The sequence below is a fragment of the Accipiter gentilis genome, chromosome Z, assembly GCF_929443795.1.
Source record: "Accipiter gentilis chromosome Z, bAccGen1.1, whole genome shotgun sequence".
Classification (NCBI taxonomy): Eukaryota; Metazoa; Chordata; class Aves; order Accipitriformes; family Accipitridae; genus Astur; species Astur gentilis.
In genome coordinates, this window is record NC_064919.1 from 19,092,106 (window position 1) to 19,116,038 (window position 23,933).

The following is a 23,933-nucleotide window of genomic DNA, read 5'->3' on the forward strand; positions in this document are numbered from 1 at the left end:
CACAGTATCTAAAGAGTAGGAAAGGAAGCGCTTCATGAAATTTTTGCAACAAAAATAAAGTATTAAGAATATTTGATAGGCTGAGTAATGATAGGAGAAAGGGTGTTTTGGCTGGTTGTTTGTTTCATGTGTGCTTTTTAGGATTATACTTTTTTTTTGACTTCCACAGTACTCTTATTAACATTGAATAATAAAATATTTTTCTGAAAAACAGCAATAACATCCAGTGTTCAATACAACACTGATTTTGATTTTAGTTTTATAGTGTTCTTACTGTGCATCTTATTCCAGCTCAGCTTCCTATTAATGATGTATTTGTTGGAATTTGATTCCATACCATATTTTTTGTAGGAAATATATCAGCAGCTTAAACATACTTTTGGTTTTAGGGGAGAGTTTTTTGGGGGTTTGGTTTTGGTTTTTTTCTCCATCTAAGGAGCAGCTTGGTGCTCCTAGTCAAATTTCATGGCTTCCAAGTTAGATTTCATATTAAGTGTAGGGAGGACAGATCATTATGGTGTTTATGTTTTCAAAAGGAAGAATCCTATGAGGGAAGCCTTTCTTAATGGCATCTAGAAATCAGAGGGTATTGAATATATTTGTTTTGTATTGTTGTTTGTATTGTGCAATGCACCTTTGTGCTGAGGTATTATCAAACAGCTGTCATATTCACCAAGGGTTATGGTTTAGGATTACTGGTCTGGGTGCTGTTCGCAACACACTGTTGATCTCCATTCTCTGCTATTTCAAAAGCATCCCACAAGTCTTTACATCAGAGGGGTAGTCCTAGTCAGACATTGGAGGATGTATCATGCTGTCCAGTCAACTGCCTGATCCCAGCGAGGTTCCTTTGCTGGTGCTTCCTGTGGTTCAGGTGATGCCTTCAAGGCTTCCTCTGGCTAGTTGTTTTCTGTGCTTTGAGCCGGTGCTATCTGCAGCAGTTTTTCTGCTTCTGGGATGAGTTTTATTCCTTTTATATTCCATCTTGAGAAGAAGGAGTATTACAAAGGAAGAACAGCATTAATGTATGTTTTACTTCAGGCTAAATATTGAACCATGATCTTTGGAATAATTGAGACTTGAGCTTTACCACAGGTAGTCATGTTGGTCTTGCAGAAAAAGGACATTATGAATTTTTTCTGGTCATGTGGTGTGCTGAAGTTATTGAAAAATTCCTTTGGGTAGAATAGCAGGAGAGCATGGCACTTTGCTGTGCATTTCTACTGCTTGTAACAAACTATCATTTTATCTGTGCCATAGCTTCACCTCAAAGTAAGTAATATATTTTACTTAAGCTGAGTATTGAAGTAGCATACATAAGGTGGTACGTGATCAGGGACCTAGAGGAAGGCATTGAAACTTGAAAATTACAGTGGAGATGTATGCAATGGGCAGTTTCTCACAACTTCTTGCTGGTGTGCTTCAAACCTGTGTTTTGGACAGAATAAATTACATTTGGAAAAGAGAACAGAAAAGGCAGTCTTTGGAAGGCTGTCATCTTGGGATGCAGATACACGTTTTTAGGGAACTAGTCTGAGATTGTGCTTTACATAGCCACCAGTAGTTGGTGGATATTATCAACTCAGACATTAACAAATACTGTGATGAGGTAAAGCTGTCCTGTGGTTGTGTTGGATGGTTAGAGAATCATAAAATCATAGAATGGTTTGGGTTGGAGGGGACCTTAAAGACCATCTGGTTCCAACCCCTCTGCCATGGGCAGGGACACCTTCCAGTAGACCAGGTTGCCCAAAGCCCCATCCAACCTGGCCTTGAACACTTCCAGGGATGGGGCATCCACAGCCTCTCTGGGCAACCTGTTCCAGTGCCTCACTACCCTCACAGTCACGAACTTCCTACTTACATCCAATCTAAATCTATCCTCTTTCAGTTTAAAGCTGTTACCCCTTGTCCTATCACTGCATGCCCTTGTAAAAAGTCCCTCTTGGGCTTTCCTGTAGGCCCCCTTTAAATACTGGAAGGCTGCTAGAAAGTCTCCCCGGAGCCTTCTCTTCTCCAGGTTAAACAACCCCAACTCTCAGCCTTTCTTCATAGGAGAGGTGTTCCAGCCTTCTGATCATTTTCATGGCCCTCCTCTGGACCTGATCCAACAGGTCCGTGGCTTTCCTGTGCTGAGGACCCCAGAGCTGGACGCAGTACTCTGGGGGGGGGGGGTGTCTCACCAGAGTGGAGTAGAGGGGCAGAGCCACCTCCCTCAACCTGCTGGCCACACTTCTTTTGATGCAGCCCTGATATGGTTGGCTTTCTGGGCTGCAAGCACATATTGCCAGCTCATGTTGAGCTTCTCGTCAACCAACACCCCAAGTTCTCATGTCAGTGAGAAATTGAGGCAAATGGAAGAAACCACCAGAGGGTGGAGCTCACTCCTGATCCTCTGCAGATCCATACTGTGATTTTAAATCATTGTAAATGCCTAATTGGATTTCCATGGGGCAGAGCACCGAGATAGCCTGTGTTTTTAACCTTGTGGTTCTTCTTGTGTAAATACTAATTTTTAAAAATGTATTCACTTGTATTGGTATCTTTTTGTTTTCTCTCCAGAAATGCCTGCTATTCTCTTGGAATTTAAAGAAAGAGCTACACAAAGAATTATTAGTTTTTCAATGTCACATTTCATTTAGCTATATTATTATACCTATTTTCCTCAATCTTTCTTCTTTTTTCAAAGACTGCCATGAAAATAAAAACTCTTTTTTTGATCTGTTTCAAACTAATGAGCAAACCCTACATTAGGAAAATAACATACTGTCTTTTTGTAGCTCTCACACCAACAAGAACGTCTTCTTGAGGTCAGCAGCAGGAGGAAAGATTACAGTGAATCAGAAAATCAGTGGTGTACTGTTTTTTAAAGTGGCAAATTTTAGAAAAAACATGTTCATTTATATTAGCATTATACCTTCTTCATTTCTTGTCATGGAATCCTTTGTAATGTTAACTAGCGAATCAAGTAAATTCAGTAATCATATAATTCTTGTTAAATGAGTGATTTTTAGAGAACCAGTGAAAATACTGATGCCTACTGAGATTATTGTATACTTCCAAAGAAGACTAAATAAGTTTAAGTAGAGAATGCTATTTAGCCTGCAAGGACAAATCACACAGTGAAAGGTCATTGCCAAAGACACTTAATGTGCCGGTTACAGGTGAAGGGCTGTGTGCCCTCAGAGTTGAAAAGGAATCCAGCGCGTATGCTGCTCAGTCTAATTATAACGTTACAGATGGTCATTACATAAGGAATGCCTCCAAATCAATATTGTCCATGCAGAGAGACTTCTAAGTATACCTCATCCTGAATGAGCAGCAGCTCACTATTTCTCTCCAGGAATATAGCTCTTGAAGCAGCAAGATGCACCTTCCCTTCCAAGTTACCTTTTCTCTCATACCAACTCAGTATTTACAGTCGATTTTCTCTCCCTGATCACCATGCTACCCTCCTTAATGTTTTTTTTTCTCTTTCCTGTATGCATGCATCAGGCTGGACTGCATATTAGATGGAGGCAGTTACATTTTATTAAAAATGAATGACATATGCCCTGCTTAGGATCTTTTCATTAGAGGTAAGAGTATGGTGATGCAGAGACTGAATTTAACTGAAAGGGAATAACCCTAGCTAGCAAGGGAATAGCATACAGAAGCCATAATTGCCCAAGCCAAATGTGGCTTCAAGTGCCTATGAAAACTGGCACTGAGTTTTCAATAACAGCAGTACTTAGGATCAGTGTGTTAGCACAGTATTTGCAAGTGAAAGCTCTAGCGAGCTGCAGGGAAAGGTACTTCCTAACTGTTGTATGGTCAATACAACAGTGGTTGAAATTGGGGGAAAAAATCATGCAGTTTAAATGGCATTTAGGAGTAATAAAAGATTAGACATTAAATATATCTGTCCTACTTTCATACTGAATGAAGATGCCTCCCCATCCCTAGATGAAGAAAGAGCTCATCGCTTTTCCTGTCTGCATGGACAGTACCTAAAGAAGAGGCTTGTGATTGTATCAGTGGTCCATATAGTTCACATTTTTAACTAAGCATGTATTTTTGTGTTTAGATATGTCCGAATTCTAGTACCATCCACTTTTAAAATACAAAATACATGCTAGCTTGCCCTCTGAATCTGCTGCCAGGTTTAAGTAGTGTAGTCTTCCACCAGCATCTCCACAGTTTTAGAATATGTATGTGTTTTCCTACAGCTGACTGGGTAAGAATCATGAAGGGTCTGGACACCAGGGATTTAGGATGTGCCTACACGTCTGCTTTGCTGGATGCACATTCATAATCTAGCCAGACTAATGCAAATAACTAGTGTGCTAGATACTTGGGGTCATTGCTGAGGAAGGCTATTGCTAGCCTGCTCTGGATTTCTGGCTATGGATCTTTCATAAAATGGCTTTTCATAGCATAATGCTCTTCCTTAGGATAATGTCCAACTTCTGGGTAGGACAAGCAGTGTTTTGAGAGTCCACTGCCCCCCATGTTTGAAAATAATAGCTTCCCTGAGAGGCTGCTAACTGTAGGTTCATTTAAGTATTACAGGTGTAGTATATAGAGTAGATTGGAAAGATTTAGGTATGAGATAGATTGCAACAGCTCATATCAAGCTGTTGTCTGGTCTCTGTTCAGGTACACAGTGTTAGCTGGTTCTAATTAGTGGTGAAAATTTACTAAGCAAATTGAAGAGAGCTCACTCTTTTCCAGTGTTACTACTTTTAAGCACCCTTATTTTTTTATTTACCTTCAAATTGGAACCTTGTTTTTAAAATGCATTAGCCTTTTAGCATTTTAATACTAAAATTTATTACTGGTATATGTCCTGGTTTCAGCTGGGATAGAGTTAATTGTCTTCCTAGTAGCTGGTACAGTGCTGTGTTTTGAGTTCAGCATGCGAAGAATGTTGATGACACACACTGATGTGTTCAGTTGATGCTCAGTAGTGTTTAGTCTAAAGTCAAGGATTTTTCAGCTTCTCATGGCCAGCCAGTGAGAAAGCTGGAGGGGCACAAGAAGTTGGCACAGGACACAGCCAGGGCACCTGACCCAAACTGGCCAACGGTGTATTCCATACCATGGGACATCCCATCTAGTGTAGGAACTGGGGAGTGTGGGGGGGGAATTGCCACTCGGGGACTGGCGGGGTGTCAGCCACGGGTGGTGAGCAATTGCCCTGCGCATCATTTGTACATTCCAATCCTTTTATTACTACTGTTGTCATTTTATTAGTGTTATCATTATCATTATTAGTTTCTTCTTTTCTGTTCTATTAAACCGTTCTTATCTCAGCCCAGGAGTTTTACTTCTTTTTCCCGATTTTCTCCCCCATCCCAATGGGTGGTGGGGGAGTGAGTGAGTGGCTGCGTGGTGCCTAGTTGCTGGCTGGGGTTAAACCATGACAGTATGATATGGTTTTTGTGTTTCTATTTAGTGCCATGTCGCATGACAAAGTTATGTGTTTCTTTAAAGATTGAAATCTTTATGTAAGTTGCCCAGGATGCCAGCAGCTTACTTACATTAAATAGTGTGGTTAGAGTGGTTCACTAGTTGATTTAGTTTGTTCTACAATGCAGCATGGAACAGATGTTAGTTTATTACCAGCTTTCTGTGGAATTACAATATAAGGATGGAGAGAAAAGGCTAGAACTGGCAGACTGGTTAATTATGCAGAACAGCATGATCTATAAAGTTACTGTCTGGTGCTGCTGTATTTGGGATGTATTGCGGACATTAAAAATATGCTGGGTTTTTGTTTAAGGGAGAGCCTGTCAAAATTTCTTCTACACCTTTAGGTACACTAGTGGTTAAGTCAGAAAATGCTAGTGTTTTAGTCTTTGGACTAGAGTCCTTGAGCTTAGGAATACCTCAGAGTGAGGAGGTTTTATAGAGAACTGCACGCAAATAGTCTTGTGCTTCTGCACTATAAGTAGGAAAAGAGAAAATGTGGAAGGAATGACAGTCAAAAAAAGTGGCATCCAAGCTTGGAGTATGGGTAATGCACAGGTCTGTAGAAAAGAGGACTGCCGTGATCTTCTGGCCCTCAACAACAGTAGTGTTGTGTATAACCATACAAAAAATGCCTCACTCCTGTAATGTTTCTTGCCCCTATTAACTAGTAGTAAAAACTCTTCAGAATGTTGTTCACCTGATGACAAGAGCTTCCGGTTCCCAGCTTTGCTTGTTAATATCCACTTCTTATGTGCCAGTGTTGTCTATAGCTTTAGAGTTTTTCTCCTTCCCTTTTCTTACATCTCTGATTTGTTTATAGACAGCACTCTCATTGCCTCTCAGCCTTCATTTTACTAGTCTAATTAAACCAGGGTCTGTTAGTATGGCCTTTGTACTATTCTCTCCTTGCTACCCTGGTTATTCTCATAGCTTTTCTCTGCACATGCTTCAGCTTAAATCATGTTTTTTTAAGGCAGGTGACCAGAAATTTTCACAGAGTTCCAGCTGAGATCTTACCAGTTTCTTGTAAAATGGCCTTAATATGTCCCCATCTTGCTGAAAATTTCTCCCTTGACAGAGTCAGACTGCAGTTGCCTTTTTTGCAACTGTATCTCTCTGACAGTTTGTATTAATCTCTGACAGTTTGTATTCATCCCGGTTGATTAATGCATCCAAGTCATTCTCCTCCTCTGTTATTCCAGCTGATGATCCTCTAGCTTACAGTAGAAGTTCTCCCTGTTCCCAGAGTGCTTAACCTTGACTTTGTGCTATTGCATTGTGTTATTACTATCACTAGGTCCTTGAAGGCTATTCAGTTCTGTCAATGTGATGGTCTTCCTCTGTAGAAATAGTAGTTCTAATTTTTAATTATTTTTTTTTTTAACCATCATCAAGTGTCATTATTGTGATCCAATTTTTTTATTCCTTTTTTTTTGCTTTAAGGTCAGTTCTCAGAATGGTTTGTAAGGAACATCACTCTTAATCTCATTCTAGTCCAATAGCTTCCTTCCACATTGTAGCCTTACTTTTTCTTAGTAAAGCCCTTGCAGTTTTGCATTCAATTTGTCTTTTTCTGTTGTATTCACTGGTGTCTGTACAGTTTGGTATTGTAGGACTTACTGAAGTACCTATTTTTAAGACATTCATTTCAGTGATCTAGAATTTTAGTTACCTCCACAATATAGGAGGTTAGCCTGGACTATCTGCTTCTGAGTGTGACCATATCTGAATTTTTTGTTTGGGTGAGAATCTGTCCACTAAAACACAACATGACTTGATGAAAATGCCAAATGAAGAAAATTAGGTTCTTCAGTGTCAAAAGAACCACAAGTGACTCTTAGCAGTCTCTCTGAATAGCTTATGAACTTTTCTGAATGTAAAATATGTTTGTTTATAAGCTTGTCTAGGCCTTTTTATAAGGCCTTTATTCATAAAACTGTCTAGGCCTACTTTTCAAAAATATATTAGGCAAGTAATCGGGAACCCTAGTGATACTTCATCTTTGGGTTCTAAAAATTAATATGTAGATAGACTCAGGACTACTTTGAGTTCTGCTTGATGCTTGATGCATGCTGTGAGGAAGAGGCAGAGAGAGGATTTTATAAAAGTTTTTGTGAGATGCTGTTTTCCTCTTTATGATGAAAAAGAATTTCAAATATTACAAAAAACCCCAGTAATATTCCTGTAAGAGGCCAGCCATAGGATTACAGAACATCTTAATGAAATACAGTATTCAAGCCTGTTTTTCTTGCACAGAGACATACTCTGCAAATCTGCTGGAAAAGGTCTGTCGTGGTGTGTGCCTTCCTTAACCAACATGATGGTTAGACATAAATCCTACCTGTGTCAATCTTGCTAGCCTTCATCTTGATAGTACCTGACTGTCTTCTTTGTCATTTCTGTTTTTAAATACAATCTTACTCCCTCTGCCTTTTTAGCTGGATTAGTTCATAGTTGAAAGTGTGAGACATTTAGGGGAAAAGCTAAATTGAAGGGTTGAGGCTCCCATTCTGAATGTGGTTAAGATCGATTGTTCTTCTTGCAGGAGTGCTTGCTGCCATCTTTTGTCAAAGTCACATGAAAGTCTTCTTTTCAGTGCTTTTTATTGTTTGGCAGTTTTGCTGGTGCAGAGGAGCGTAGCTGTTGTGGTGACAGAGCAGTGAGCAGTGGGTAGGGACATGACTCCTTTGGTGCTGTAGGAAACACTGGGTACTGGAAGACGCTTAGAGTTGTGCTCAGAACACAGAAAAACCTACGCCAGAGCAATGGGTGATGCTCATCCCGTCATTTAGGCTTTCTAGGCCCAAGTATACATGAACTGGATTTTTGTTAATGTGCTCACATTTGTTTTTCACCACAATGATTTAAATAATTCAAGGTGGAGGTCAGGCACATGTGATAGAGTATGTTTTTGCTCTATCACACGTAAGGATGGAGTGAAAGGTTGCTGCTTATAGATGGCTGTGAGTGTTTTTCTCTTGTTTCTATCTTAGTGTTTAGTGGCACTGACACCATTGACAATGTGTGATGCTAAGCAGCAGTGAAGAACACTTTCTTTGCTTTGGAGAACGTAGATGCATCTATGAAACAGCCATTTCAGTGTTTATTCAACAGAAATTGGTGGGATAGGAGTTGCGCAAAGTAAGACTCAGATTTTGTTAGGATTGAGTATTATTTAAGGGGAAAAGAGTAGGACTTCTTAGGGGCATGAAAATACCTCTTCCTTCCATATACTGTATTGATCCTATCCAAAGAAAACAAAGTGCATGCTTTGTCCTCTCTCATGATTCCTCGCTCTTATTTTTTAACACTGGAAATAACACTTCTAATTACTCTCTGTCTCTAGTCAACCTTACTGTAATTTCTTCACTTAATGTAATTAATGTTTTTTATGATTCCATAATTTTTTTGTGGGGGAAGAATGCTGAGATTTAACATGATATTAATAGCAGCTTATGATCAAAGAGAAGAAACAGATAAACTGTTGATAAACTTACACATAAACCACATTAATATTTTGAATTCTCTATATTGCAAAAAAGTAATGCAGGGTTGTCCTGGTTTTGTCTGGGATAGACTTAATTTTCTTTCTAGTAGCTGGTATAGTGCCATGTTTTGGGTTTAGTATGAGAATAATGTTGATAATACACAGATGTTTTCAGTTGTTGCTAAGTAGCGTTTAGATTAAGTCAAGGATTTTTCAGCTTCTGGTGCCCAGTCAGCAAGAAGGCTGAAGGGGCACAAGAAGTTGGCACAGGACACAGCCAGGGCAGCTGACCCAAACTGGCCAAAGGGGTATTCCATACTGTGTGGTGTCATGTCTAGTATATAAACTGGGGGGAGTGGGGGTGGGAGGGCAGATCACTGCTGGGAACTAACTGGGCATCAGTCCACAAGTGGTGAACAATTGCATTGTGCATCACTTGTTTTGTATATTCCAATTCTTTTATAATTATGATTATTGTCATTTTATTATTGTGATTATTATCATTATTATTTTCTTCCTTTCTGTCCTATTAAACTGTTCTTATGTCAGCTCACCAGTTTTACTTTTTTTCCAATTCTCTCCCCCATCCTACTGGGTGGGGGATAAGTGAGTGAGCGGCTGCGTGGTGCTTAGTTGCTGGCTGGTGTTAAACCATGACAAGGGGTTTGTATTTTTTAGTAACTGAAGCTATTTTAAAAGATGTGTTTTCAGCTTGATACCATCAGAGGGGTGCAAATGCAATATGGTTAAGTCTAAGGTCTTTGTGGAGCTTGGGTGGGCATGGACGGGAGTATTTAAAAACAAGACAGTTCTGAGAAAGAAACACTAAAAAAATGCATATGTATCACTCCAAGCTATGTATATAAATACAATCTATGTATGTTCCTCCTCTCCCTCAAGCAAATATGCTGTTTTCTTGTGGCATCAGAGGGTCTTTAAGTAGCTGTGTATCCCTGCACCCCTGTATTGAGAATTCTTCTACTCAGGCAGGGCAAGTTGTGATGCTTCAGTGCTGTGTTAGCAATTATGAAATGCAGACCAAAGAGGGAGAAGATAAAAAAAGAAAACTTGTACATTTTTCTCATGGGAGATAGGACCCGAAGCACAATGGGGAAGTCATTACAGTGATGCCAAACAAACTTCTGGGGCATTCAAGCTCAATTTAACCTCCAACAGTAACCCTGCTTTTGTGAAAATACTCCCAAGTGTAGCAGGGAGTGAGCCTGGCCAACCGTATCTTCAGACAAGTTTGTTTTAGCCACTGGAATTGAATGTTAATAGATTAATTTGGAAATCTACTCAACCTGAAATTTCATTTAATAGGAAGAATGCAGAACTATAATATAACTTAGGTTGAAAATATTTATTTTGATAAACTTTTGCAGATGCTGCACCTTTAATAACCCTCTCGAAGTGGTGTATCTAAGCCTTGTATATCTAGGTTGCGGACTGTCATGGGCATTTAAGTAATTAGGTGGTCCTGCCCTACAGAAATGCCCTTATGTTGACAGAAACATGAGATAAAAAAGGGAGTTTCATGAAGCCATGTTATCAGTGAGTTGTCTCTGTCTTTTATAGGCATAGAGAGCCTTTATTTTTAGTATTTCAGAAGCATGGGAAGTTTATGCACAAAGGTGTAAATATGAGGTTCTTTTCTGGGTTTCTTAGTTGTTGTTTTTTTTTATTTTGGGTTTGGGATTTTTTTTAAGGTGTGAAACCTGATGTCTATCTCTGTTTCTGTCTCTTCTGTTTTTTCCACCTGAAAAGCCAGTAATTCCATTAGACCTAACACCCAACTATCTCTTACATTAAGAGATTGTTTTATTTTTTGTTGTGATGTGCTTGAAAGTGATTTATTATTAATTGTTATTATTATTATTCATAGTAGTAGTATTCAGATATGCTTGAGCAACAAGACCTTAGTTCATAGCATTTGGAAGCTACCACTGTTTGCAGTGACAACAGAAGTGACTGTATATGCCCTCTTAATACAGTAGCACCTTGAATCCTGGTAAGTTACACCTAGATCATAAAATGAAACTCAGGACAATCTTGGATAATGAAGAAAAGGGAAATTAAATTAAGAGAGCTCAGGAGTAACTGAGGTGGGTGCATACAGGATAAAGCTATCTCATGAGTAGGAGGGAAATGGGTGTGGAGAGCTGCAAGATGTGCTTCTACTCAAATCCCATATGCTTTGGAAGAATGTAACTCAATGGGTAGTTTGCAAAACTCAAGAGGTTAGTTTGGACATCAAAGAAGTGTGAGAGGTATTTTAATTCCCCTGAAAGCTTGAGATTACAGAACACAACTAACTTACTGGAGTTACTGTTGTGAGAAATTTATGCTGTTGTAACTCAGAAGAGGAGGCCAATTGTGTTTTTCTGCGAGATGAAGGACTGATTGGAAAACCTAAGTTCTATCACTCTTTATGTAGCTTTAGGGAAGATGGAATTATGTTTCTGTCTAATCCTAGACAGAAGAGCATAGCTTTTAAAATATTGACCATCATAGCTATTTTCATAAAACCCACCAAAATACCCAGTACAGTGTGTACTTACATTTTTATTCCTAATTTGGCAGGTCCCAGAGTCAGTATTGTCCTTGGTCTTATTTTCCAGTCATCCTTGTAGTTGATATTTAGTATATCCTTTACATAAATATTTGGTAAAGAGAAATATATTTCAGTGAAATTGCTGAAACATAGCATTTAAAGTTAGGACACTTACAGGTAGCTTATAGGCAGGTTTGTATGGTTTTGGATTAATCTAAGTCTAATTTACTGTAAATTTAATGTGTAGATGAAAGAAGTCCCCATTTAAAAGAGTTAATCAGTCTAGCAGCAATATATTCATTTTTAGATAAGTATTATAGGTATACTTTGTGTATGTATTCTGGGCTGACCATATGGCTCAAGTATTCATTAGTACTTTAGATATTTAAACACTTGGTACTTGTAGACACTGTTAAACATTCCTATATAAACATTCATATATTGTAAATGTAGGCAGAAAAAAAGACTAGCTTCCAAGTCTCTCACTAAATTATTGAATTTAATCTAGTTATGTGTTACTTGCTGATCCTGCAATGTACTGTAAAGTTCATGTCATGCTTACTGTCTGCCATTTGGTTGCTGCTGCTAGCAGTGATGTAATTTCATCTTTCTGTCATGGAATCAGATGCAACTAATTATTTTAATTGAGTTCATTGCTTCATATAGCTGAAAAGAGCTCCTAGTTTGATTGCAGGGAAGTACCTACTTCTTAAAGTTTTATTTTAATTCACTAGTTTGAAAGTTCATGTGTTAGTTTCTTGAGGACTGACTTATCCTGAGTCAAATTACACTGATGTGGTATGTTGTTTTCATGCAGAAGCTCATGTCATCTTACCTGTGGTTGGCAGAAGCTAGAAGTACTGCTCCAGTCTGCTTGTTTCCTTGCTATTCTTTTTTATTGAAGTATTCCTTTAAAAAAATCTGTCTGAAAGATTTGATTTAAACCTTCAAGACTTTAAAAACTACTTCCAAATTTTAAAAATTTTCTCTGCGTTATTCATGAATAAGACAAGTATCTTTACGTATGGCCTGTATGTAACATTGGAAGAAGAATAAAATTTTTTTTTTATGGCTATCATTTATTTTTGTTTCCTTTTTTTTACTTCTGAGTACAAAAAAATTGATAAATTATCTTTTGAAGAGCACCAGCAGATTTTATTCTTAATTGCATTTCTAGATACGTAGCTTTACAGTCAAAACAGGGTCTAGGTTCAAGGATAACAGACTGGTTATCAACAGAAGATGTGACTGGCCTAAAGGTGTAAGAGATTTATAATTTCAAATGAATGAATGTAAACTAATTTGTCCTGTGTTTTGTGGTCTCATCTGTGACATTTGTAACAGCATTATGTATATGTATTATATGTTTCAATAACCTGATCAGTGATGTGTAGGCTTCCCTGCTACCATCAGTTTTTCAGTTCAGAAAAACAGACTTTTCATTTTGCAGTATCAGATTTCTTTACTACCATCCCCTCACTCCCAGAAAAAAAACCAAACAACAAAACAGAAAAAATAAAACTTAGTTGTTATAATCCAGATTCATCATTATTTGCAAACCAATAGGAGCCAGACATTATGCTGGGGCAAAATCACTTAGGAAACTCAAGGTACTTTTTCACCATGCTAATTTGATCTTTTATAAATGTCACCAAGAGAAAGGGAAAGTAAAATGCTACATGCAAGATGCACATATATGAGAAGCTGCTATAGGTAACAATGACTGTAGTTTTTTCACCACAGATGCTCAACCTTGAGAGTTAGTGCCCTCGTTTGAAGTGCTGGTGTTGTAAGAAGGAAGATTCAGCTGTCGTTTCAATTAATATCTAATTGTAGATTGATGGAGGAGCAGTCTATAGAATTGATGCATGTTTAATAAATGATCCAGAATTAATTACTTATATAGCATTATTGAGCTAAAGCTGCAGATTCAAGCACAGAAGTTAAGAGGATGTGTCTGCTTGTAACTATCATCATACTGCATTCTTTGACTACAGGACAATAGCTGTTTTTTCATAGCATTTCTCTCTTTTGTTGTAGAAGCTGTACAGTGAATGAGTCAAAAGGTAGCAGAAAGAGAAATTAACAGTCTCGTGACAAAGAAATTAGGATGTTGCTTGAAAATTCTTGAAAAAAGCTAGATCATTTTTGCCAAAAATTGATTAAGTAAATTTAAAAGCAAAGTCTGAGGCAGACACCTGCATGGAAAATTTTAGCTCAAGTATTATTCTTTTTGGCAGTGTTGCCAAAACTCTCCTTAAAAAAACCCAAAACAAACCCAGATAAAATTATTTGTATATTGTTGTGAAAAATGGGATTGGATGAATTAATGCAGAGTATATGGAGACATGAGGTATAGGTAGCTTGAATGTATGGTATGTAATCTCACAGGAAGTTGATTTATTTATTTCAAAGGTCAGTAGATCTAAAGTAATTTTTAACAAATTACTAATACCTTGGAAGTTTATTTTAAATTGTATGTAAGACCTTAAATCTTAGTTAGAAAGAAACTGTGTTACATGTTGGTCCATTCCTCTTGAGTTTACAGTGTTGTCTATGTATATGTCACTGACAATTTCTGTGTTAGTTAATATCTAAATACTTCTACTTTAAGAATTTTATTTGCAATAATTGGTTACTCAGAACTTTTGAAAATCAAGCTACCTTCTCTCTCTCTCTCCCCCTCTCTCTAAAACTAAAGATTCAGATTTTTAAGTACAGTTCTGTCTTTTTGGAAACTATCCTTTTTAATATGTTCTTTGTTGTTTAAACTTTTTCTCAAAATTCACCCATAAAATAAAATCTGCAAGCTCACAATGAATGCCATTTCTAGACTATGAATACATTTCAGGAACCACCAAACCCTGAGGTGAAAGGTAGGGAAGTATGAAAAACTGACATCAACATTCTCTGTTCTCAGTGCAAACCCCAGCAAGCGTTCTGCCCCCTAACTCTTACTCATTTGAACCTTGTATATATCACAAGGAAGAAGCTTTCTGGAAGAACTTATTGGATACTTCTCTAAGGTTTACTGTAATTTGACCAAATATGCAGTTTAGAGAGAGAAGCTGTTACTTTTTGGGGACAATGCATCATGTTCTGCTGAGATTCAATGCTTTGTAGCTAGTGACTAAATTTATGGCACTTCTAAAGAGCTTTACAAAAAGTTTTGGAAATATTTACATCCTGGTTTTACCACCTCAAACATGGTTTAACCCCCCACCCCAACCCCACAAGGCTCCTAGTTTGAAGCTGCAATTATGTTTTATTTCTCTTTTCTTTTTAGAAGGGCAGGATTTTTAAAAAATCTGTTTGGGACATCTTTTACTTTGTTTTCTTTTTTTTTTGCTCACACAGAAATAGTGATAAGCACTAAATAGAGTCTCAGGTTTTGTGAATTGACTTAGAGAAGAGGTTTTAGTTTGCATTGTGATTTGTGAGATGTGGGATTTTCATGTGGTAGTTGTCGAGTATGCATTTTAAGTACAAGTCTAGAATAGTTTGGAAGTTGATAGTAATAAAATATTGCCTGATTATTAAAACACTTCTTAATAGATACACACCTATAAATATAGCTGCCTTTCATTTGTTTATTTCATAACTATTGCATCATTCATTTTTATGACTTTCATGGAACAATAAATAATAAAAAGTTTATTGCTGAGGAGAGATCTTCCTCTAAAAATCTTTCTCTGCATATTTTAAGATAATTTAATCTTTGTTCTTGTCCTCTTCACTCTTCTTTTTTGTCATATTTGTTTTGACTACACCATTTGTTACATCGTTTTAGAAAAAAAATAACTTTAAAAAATAGTGAAAGTCTCTCCCTACAGAATTGAAAACCCTAATAAATTATGGATAAAGTATTGAGTAGAACAAAATTAGTGATACCTTTATAATCTGTATAGGGGCATTTTCAGCTGCCCTGCCTTTTTTATTTGGGATTTGAGACCAGTGCTTAGACTTAAATCGTATGACATTACTTATCATAATTTTGCAATTTTATTTCACTTATAGATATACCCAGAATATTGGTTGACTAATCAAATTCAATACACGTTTACAGTGTCAGACAAAAAAATAGGCTTTCTTATATATCTGATGAAACTAGTAGTGATGCCTGACTGCAGGCGTCTTATTGGTGTGACCATACAGCTCTTAACATGTCTAGAGGCCGTATTCGGGTATTTAAATAACTTACAAAAGAATGGGTAAATTGGAGCGTAGTTTAGACTAAAAGTCTCATAATGTCAGCAGCTAGATAATGGGACATAGAAAGATACATTATAGGCGAGAGAGGAAAATATAAGGGGAGATCCCTAGGTAGCAGAGTATTACAGGAGAGCAAAAAATAGAAGCTGAGTAAATGAAGAGGAAGCTTGGCCACAATACAATTTGTATGGCGATTTTATAGAAATCCAAGCTATGTTTTTGGTCTCTTAAGTTCTAATTGATGCAGTCCATTGTCTTTGCAATGTCTTTGTCCTGAGTAGATTTACAAAATATTAGGCTTAGACTTTCTTGATTATTGCTTTGTAACCCATTCTTTCAAAATTAAGGTTTTTCTCTCCAGGATTTAGGACAGGATGTTGTATATCAGAAAGATAGAACACTTTTTGGACAAGAAATATTGAAAGTCAAAGGCAGCTTTTCTACTTACACTCAGTTACAAGTAGAAAAGCCCTTAGGATTTTTTTTTTTTCTTTAACCTAAATTCTGTGGCTTGTGTACCATGTATGGTAAATGTGATCTTGAACAAATGCCTAGTTAACACTTATTTTACCATCATCCCATGCATTGCACCTTTTTGTATTTGCAAAATGGGCTGCATAATATTAGATGCTTATTATGGTTTTGAATTGGTGTTGAAAAGGAGTTTGTGAAGAGGACTGTTTCTAGTGCTGCTTCTTACTGCATTTTGTTGCAATATAAAAGGAATATATTGTTTAGTTTTTTCCTTTTACTATGTAGTCATGATAGTATGTTATTTTTTTTTTAGCTACTCGTCTTTCATTTAATCAAATGTAGCCTGAAATTGTGGCACATATGAAAATAAACATTTAATGTGGGGAGAAGGAAGAAATTTCTCATAGAGCATGTTAATAAATAATTTCTAATTTATTAACCAAATCCTTCATTTATTTGGCAAACTCTTGTTTGCTTCTCCTGGATGGCAGATCCAGACCTTCATTTGAAACAGGCTGGGAGGGATGGAACTTGTTGAACACTGGGATCAATCCATTTTTGACAGGTGGAAGGGAGAAGCTCTGTGACTCTGTGAAGGCTTGTTGTATTGCCTGCTTAGATGAAAAAGTGTAAGGACCTGCAAAACGGGATCCTACTCATGCTGGATTTGCATTTATTCTGCATTGCTGCAGAAAGTTTTCTCATGATCGTTTTCTCTGGATACAGGTATAGGTGGCTGCAGGCATTTTGGGTGCCATGTGTAGTGGGCTGGCCTGAAGTGCTGCAAAGATCCTACAAGCAGCAAGGTAGAGTCTTTGTAAAGATGTAAAAATACCTATTCTAACTGTGGCAGCCGTAGTGGAAGCTGGCTGTGGTACCCTATATTCTCACACTGCTCTCAATGCAAATAGAGCAGGTGGTAAGTAGGAAGAAGTCTCTGGTCTCATTTCCTGTGTTCGTCCTTTTGAACTTGCATTGTAAGTAGCAGGCTGGAAAGCAAAAGCAAATTGATGCAAAGATAGGTTGTGCTTAACCCTTCCCCAGGAGATATTTCTTAACTGTTCTTTACAATTTCTCAGTGGCTGAGATTCTTTGTTTCTTACATACTTTCTACTGGAGAAAATTATTCATATAGCTGGAAAGGAGTCTTTCCAGCTATATAGATACTGACACTAAATCTCCTTTACTGCAAATTGGTCTGTTTACTAGCTTTTACCATGTGAAGTGGCCATGGAGTACAGATCTCTCTTATAACAGTCTTCTGAATATATCAAGATGTGAAGTATATGGCCTTAATAATTTCTTTTATTCTAAACAAATTAAATTTTTCAGTTTTTTAGTAAATCACATTCTCTGAATGTTACTTCATGCTCTTTTCAGTTTGTCTACATTTGAATTAAAGTAACTGAAATTGGACACAGCTGATGTCTTCTACAAAAAAAAACCAAAACCAAACTCAAACCGAAAAACCTCCGTGTGTCTTCTATACAACACTCCTGTTAACATACTAGAGAGGGCAGCATCATCCCACTGTTGATTCAACTTGTGGTCAGCAGTAGGTTCAGAACCCTTTCCTACAGATTCAGAGAGGTCACCCCTTGAGTGAACATTTCAGGATTAAATTTCTTTCAGTCCTGCAGAAGAAGGCATGTTGTTATGTTTTCTTTGTTGGTGATGATTTTGGGTTTTGTTTCCTCAAGTCTGGAAACATTTTTCATCCTGTAGCAAAGGAAAGGGAGAAGGAAACTATCTAGATTTGAAATACTTGATATCAGACTTCTGAGAGGTTGATAATTTTCTTTTGTTTTTCTTCCTGTTTCCTCTCTTCTCCATCCCCCGTTGCCCCCACCTCCCCAAATCTGTGACACTGAAATAGAAAAGATGAAAGAACAGCATAAAGAACTCTGCAGAGACTGACTGCAGAGGTCACTCTTCTATAGAGAAAAAAATTCTAAGACTTGGGGGGGGGGGGGGGGGTTTCCAACGAGAAAATGAAAAAGAGTTTCAGGAAAGAGTGCCATAATGCAAATCTTTCCACTGGAAAGTCTCTGAAAAGAACAAAACCCAGCTTAGGAAGATCAGAGAATTCTTCGTTCGTTTTATGGGAGCAAGGATGGCTCTTTAGTCTTGGGGTCAGAGTTTATGGAGGAGAATACAGCTTTTCTTTTTTTTTCCTAGGAGCATTTGAATCTAATCCTTGGGTTCTGTTTCAGATCATATTTCCCAAAGAAACATATGAAAAGGAATGAATACATCTACATGTAAATCTACCACATTTATAAGAAATTGTCATTAAAAATAGTAAGCAGAGCCACCTCAACAGTTTCCAGAGCATCTAGTATTCTCTGCATCTCTTGCAGATTTCATCTACTGTGAGTAAATGATCCTCTATGGTAGGAAACTTGGAAAAATAAAAGTGATAAAATGTGTGTATGTTATATGGATACTGCATGAAAGAGGGGAAAAAGGAGGGAGGATGGAAATTGCTAGTCTGAGTGTCTTGTCTGGATTGCACTTCAAATGCAGTATAACTCTAATGTAAAAGCAGTGATACAGATTTGTTAGCCCCAGTAAAAGCTACATGCAATTGACTTTACTTGTGTGCATCATTATACTAACTTTCCAAGATGCTTTTCCATGGAGGACTGATACTCATGAAAGAGTGGCTACAAGGCATATCTCATTTTTAGCCAGTCGCATTTGTACCAACCAAGTGGCTGGGACATGCCAGTGTTAAGTATTACTCTGTCTGGGTCCTCATCTGAAGCTTCTGATGAAAAAAGATCACTTTAGAACCCATTTTGGATGAATAAAGCACAACGATAAGTAGTGGTTAACTTAGTCCAGGTAAAAATGAAATGTAATTGTGTTTGGAGTTTTCATTAAACTCACAATAAGATGGTACGCCTCCTATTATTTAGCTTGTTGCCTTCTCTGTGGCCATGAGCATAGGATTGTGTGAGGATGTAAAAATGCTCATTTTTTACATGAAAAAAGTGCCTGAATGCAGGCCTTTTACTGAATGCCCACATAGACTTATTTTTGTTTCCCTCTTACAAACATTTTGAATTTCTTATCCTTTAAAGCTTGTTATCCAGCTATAATCACTTTACAGACTAGTGTTTAGGGGAGGATAAGGAAACAATGGCATTGTTATTCTTATGAGGGTAGAATTCTGTTAAGGATCAACATAGTGTTTATTGCAAAACCAAACTTTGTTACAGGAAATTCTGTCCCATTCCTGTCCCCTGTCCCCAGCCCCCCAAACCCCCAGCATTTGCCTATGTGCAAAACAGATTTAAAATAAGTTAATTAATTAATTAAAATATAAAGCAAACAAACAAACTGACATATGCCTCTGGCACACTTTTAGTTTCAGATGAGTTCTAAAATTCCAGATTGAATGCAGCTTCTTTTCCAGAAAATCTCTAGCTATGCTGGTTTATAACTGATATTTTATCATTAGTAACAGCTGCCAGGATGTGAATTTTCATATGTCCCGAAAGGTGCATTTTCGGTTTTTTGAAGGTTAATAAGAGGTGCTTTTTCTCTTCAATCTTCATGCTCTTTCATTAAAGGCTATGAAAACCTCTAGCCTGAGAGACCATATGGAACATATTCAAAACAATGGTGAACAGTCTCTTTCTCATGGTATTGTTCTGCATTTTTAATTTGCAAAATGGAGTATCACTAGTGTGTCTCTCTGAAAGCAGTATCTATTTTAAAAATTGGATCTTTGTCTTCTTAATCCTTTTCTATCTTTGGTGACACACTGATGTTGGACATCCCATCAGGATGGAGTGAAATGCTTTCCCTACAAAGTGAAGGAGAAATACTGTATTTCCTTACTTAAGTATATTTAATGGAGAATATTTGTGGATCCATCTTGTTCAGCAGGGTAGGCTAATTCTGAAGCAGACTGGAATTTTCACTTCTGGGGTAAGCAATGCTTTTCTCCAATTTTTTTCTGTTTTCTGTGATTCTTTTTATTCTACCTATTTGTCATCAAAGTCATTTGTCTGAAGAACAGCGTTGTCCTTTATTCCCCTCTTTCAACTCGAGTTCATTGTCAGATCTTAACCTGCTGTTCCACTGTCACAAGAGCTCCTGTTACTATTTCTGCAAACACAGTGTTCTCGCACCGAATCAGTAATGCCCAGGCTCATGCCTCAGGAGGGGCTGTCTCACTCACTGCCGCTGCCTGGGGCAGTTGAATGCTGAGGGCAGTGAAGTTACCGTGACCTTGCTGTGTACCTTGCCCAGGCCAGCCACCGGAATGCTGCTGCTGCCTGGTGAGTTGGCTTCCACTGGCAAGCAGGAATATTTGCTCTCATTTACAGTAGTTGCTGTCACAGTCCCTTGCATCACTTCCAGTGGCAGCACGTAGGTTAAATACTCAACCAATAATAAAAACACGCAAAGCGGAAAATCTGCAAGCATTTCAGTCATTTACTAGTAACTGTGTTGCAAAGATTTTTCACCTCTTTCAAAAGCAAGTTGAAATAAGCTCTTTTTTAAGAGTTGCTGAATATTACAAATTCAGAACATGTATGATGGTCCCAATAATGGAATGATTTCAGGTGACAACTCAAACTCGTGGAGTATGGAAATTATTTGAGTTACCAGCATCTGTGTGCACAAGTGTGAGAAAAAGCGCAATACCTTTGTTACAGAGCAGGGAAATATACACAGGAATTGGAGGGACAGCAATGCCTAATAGAGTCCACAAGGTTATTATCCAGATCTTGGCCTTGAAAGTTTGTATTTCTTCACAGAAACCAACAGCAAAGAGATTTCATAAAGATTTCTATTATGACAGCTGCTATGCTTGTGGTTTTATTTTGTGAAGCCTTGCTGTTTTGAACAATACCTTATTTTTCGGTTCCCAAAGTTTTACTCAACAGTGGATGTTTAAGGAGTTGTTCAGCTTTTTGTATGAACTGTGCCATTCCCAGAGGAGAAGAGTTGGCTGATATATCAACACCGTATGTATTACTCCTGCTGATTCATTAGATCTAAAATAGTTCAGATGTTGGAGTAACTCTTCTCATTGCTAATGGGTCTATGTTCCAGAACCTACTCTGAAAGGAAATCTTCTGGAAACTTTTATATATATTTTGGGGGTTGCTTAGTAGAGTCCTCTAACCTTTTCCCATTTTCTGTGTTTAAAAAAAAAAAAGCTACACACTTTTTAATATTAATTACCAAAGTCAGATTTCTCCCCCCTGCCCCAAGTTATTCAATACCTGTTATTTTTGTTACTCTTATTCTTGTTTAGTAATCAGATTCAAGAGTTGCTAAATCATATATTGAAAAAAATTCTTTTCTTTTCATCCTGGGGGCTGGTGGCATAGCATTTACTTGTTTTCATAGCAGAATAATAAACTGTAGAAACTAAGGCCATGGTACTTCAGTGTATTTACTGCCTCAACTTTTATGGCTACATATTTGGATGTTTATGCTAATTATGTGATACACTTTGGCATATTGGAAACAAAGTGTCACGGAAGGGAAAAATGAAAAGGTGGAAAATGAATCTGAAAGACATCTCCTAGCTGTGTGATACAGTTATATGCATCTTTACTCTAGCTAGATGGTTTACCTTTGCTGTTGCTACTGTTTGACCAGAATCTCTACTGTGAGGACAATGAACCTTGTAATATTTAGTCTCTTTTCGAAGTCTACCCTCCTTTTTTTTTCTTTTGTGTGTGTAAGAGTTATCTTTCATCCTAAGAGTTTTTTATGACACTTCCTCTGACATTTGAAGAGCAATCTGACTCCTTACTTGTCATTGTATTGCAATCCTTATGTAAGCCAAGCTGGTTTTGTTGCTAATATAAATAAGCTTTCAATTCCCTGAAATTCCTAACATCCTTTTCCTCTTCTTGTGCCAACTTGAATCCTATTTCTTGCAAATGGACAACCAGATTTTCATGTAGTAGTTCTGGTGAGGTCTTACTGGTACCCTGTGTTGTGGCCTGCAAAGTGTTCCAGCAATTTAATAGCTGGGTTCCTGCTCTTGTCCTGATGAATCCTTCTCTCCAAAGTAGGAAAACTTACATCATCTCTGTAGTCAGTGTTTGTCTTCCTATCCCCTAGCAATTTGAACCTATTATTTGTTTTCTTCTAAGTTTGGAAAAAAGAGCAGAGGTGTCAAAGATAATTTCTTTCCTGCTTATTTTGAGTGCAGGATGTACTGCTCCCTGTAAATCCTTGACTAAAGGAAAAGCTGCAGAATGAGTTCACATAGTATCTGACAGAAAGAGTCCATATAAGAAAGCCTCAGTCTTACCTGGACCACACAAGTGTGTACACACAGGCACAGAATCCATTAAGAACCATACTTAATTATTATCAGTATGTTATTTTTTTCAAGTTTTAGTTTCTCTGCTTCTTCAAGAAAATTACTTACTCACTTAAAAGTATGAAAGATCTGCTTTCCTCCTTTGATTGCCATACAAGTTCTTCAAATATTTGGGTTGTTTTTCTGATCTGTCTTAAAGAAATGCCAAGTTCTTGCTATTCAAGTCCTGAACTCTTCAGTAAGTTTTCATTATTTTTATCTTGCATGTTACTGTGTGGGAGCTGTAGTCCAATAGACCATTTACATGTGCTTAGCTTTGCATCTGTGATACTTCTGTTGTCTTCCATGTAGTACTCGGGTATTTAAAAGTGATTGAATTTGTACACTCTATTGGATTGGAGCAACCAGGATCAGAAGATAAAAAGTATTGCATCTGCCTCAAAGTTGCATGGGGATTTATGTTCCCATTTTACATTTCCTTAAATGGACAAAAGTTAATCCATTGATCACCTCAGTGAAGTAATGAGAATAATGACATACACTTTCTGGTTTTTGGTTTGGATTGTTTGGGGTTTATTTTGGTACTCTTGTTGGTATTTAGGATGATAATATTACTTCTATACCTGAAAGCAAGAGAGACTTGGGTGCTAAATGCATATGCTTCAAAACAGTTTAGGGTCAGCTGAATTGTTAGTCTAAACAAATGACAATATTAAACAGATACATACTTTGATAAATGTAGTTTACTAGCTGTTCTGTTAGAAGTGATGAACTGTTAAAACCTGTAGTTAATATACAATAGTATTACTACAACAGAAACTGAATCTGTTGAGTCTTTGCACATTCTGGCACTTTTCAAGATGATCTTGTGAAAGTACACTAAGGATTTGCTGTATTTCCAAAAAAATTGTCTCCTAATTACATCTCTCTTCACAAATTCCAGTTGTGTGTGAGACTGCATTGACTCACCAGACCTACACAGACTCAGTTTTTCCCCCTGAAATTTCTGAATGAACAATACAGGTGACTTTTTTGTTTGGGCTTTTTTTATCTTTTACTCTAATAAATAGATCACTATGTAAAGTCCACTTTAAATATATTGGAAAAGCAGTCTAATTAAAGAAGTCAGGCTATTTAGTGAAATGAGATTGAAACTGTTTCCTTGAAGAATAGACAAAAGAAGTTATTTTTGGCCTTAGGAAAACAAGCAGTGCTTGAGGCTGGCAATTTTACAGAAGTGAAGTTTGTGAACAATACTATTACAAGAATTCCTCTTACAAGATAAGCTTTAAAGCATGTTAGCGCATATGTCTTTCAAGGATATCATGCTTAGGGAATGTTTAAGCATAAATGTAAAATCAATGTTTTAGATTTGCCATGGTGATAATGGTATCACAAGATCTGTGCCTTACTGTTTTACTGAGAGGAAAGTGGACTACAAGTATAGC

The 23,933-nt window shown here is 37.3% G+C and overlaps 1 protein-coding gene across 9 annotated transcripts in view; it reads left to right on the forward strand.

Annotated features, from left to right (window-relative positions):
* COMMD10 (COMM domain containing 10) overlaps positions 1-23,933 on the forward strand; it is a 137,600-nt gene that overhangs the window by 61,209 nt on the left and 52,458 nt on the right. Inside the window, exon 6 of one of the 9 annotated variants that reach the window (XM_049794933.1) lies at positions 16,908-16,949. The exons of the other annotated variants lie outside the window; for them this stretch is intronic. Within the exon in view, the coding sequence (XP_049650890.1) occupies positions 16,908-16,913 (6 nt within the window). The 3' untranslated portion in view covers positions 16,914-16,949. Of the gene's footprint in view, positions 1-16,907; positions 16,950-23,933 lie in introns of those variants that run through there. 9 annotated transcript variants of the gene reach the window in all.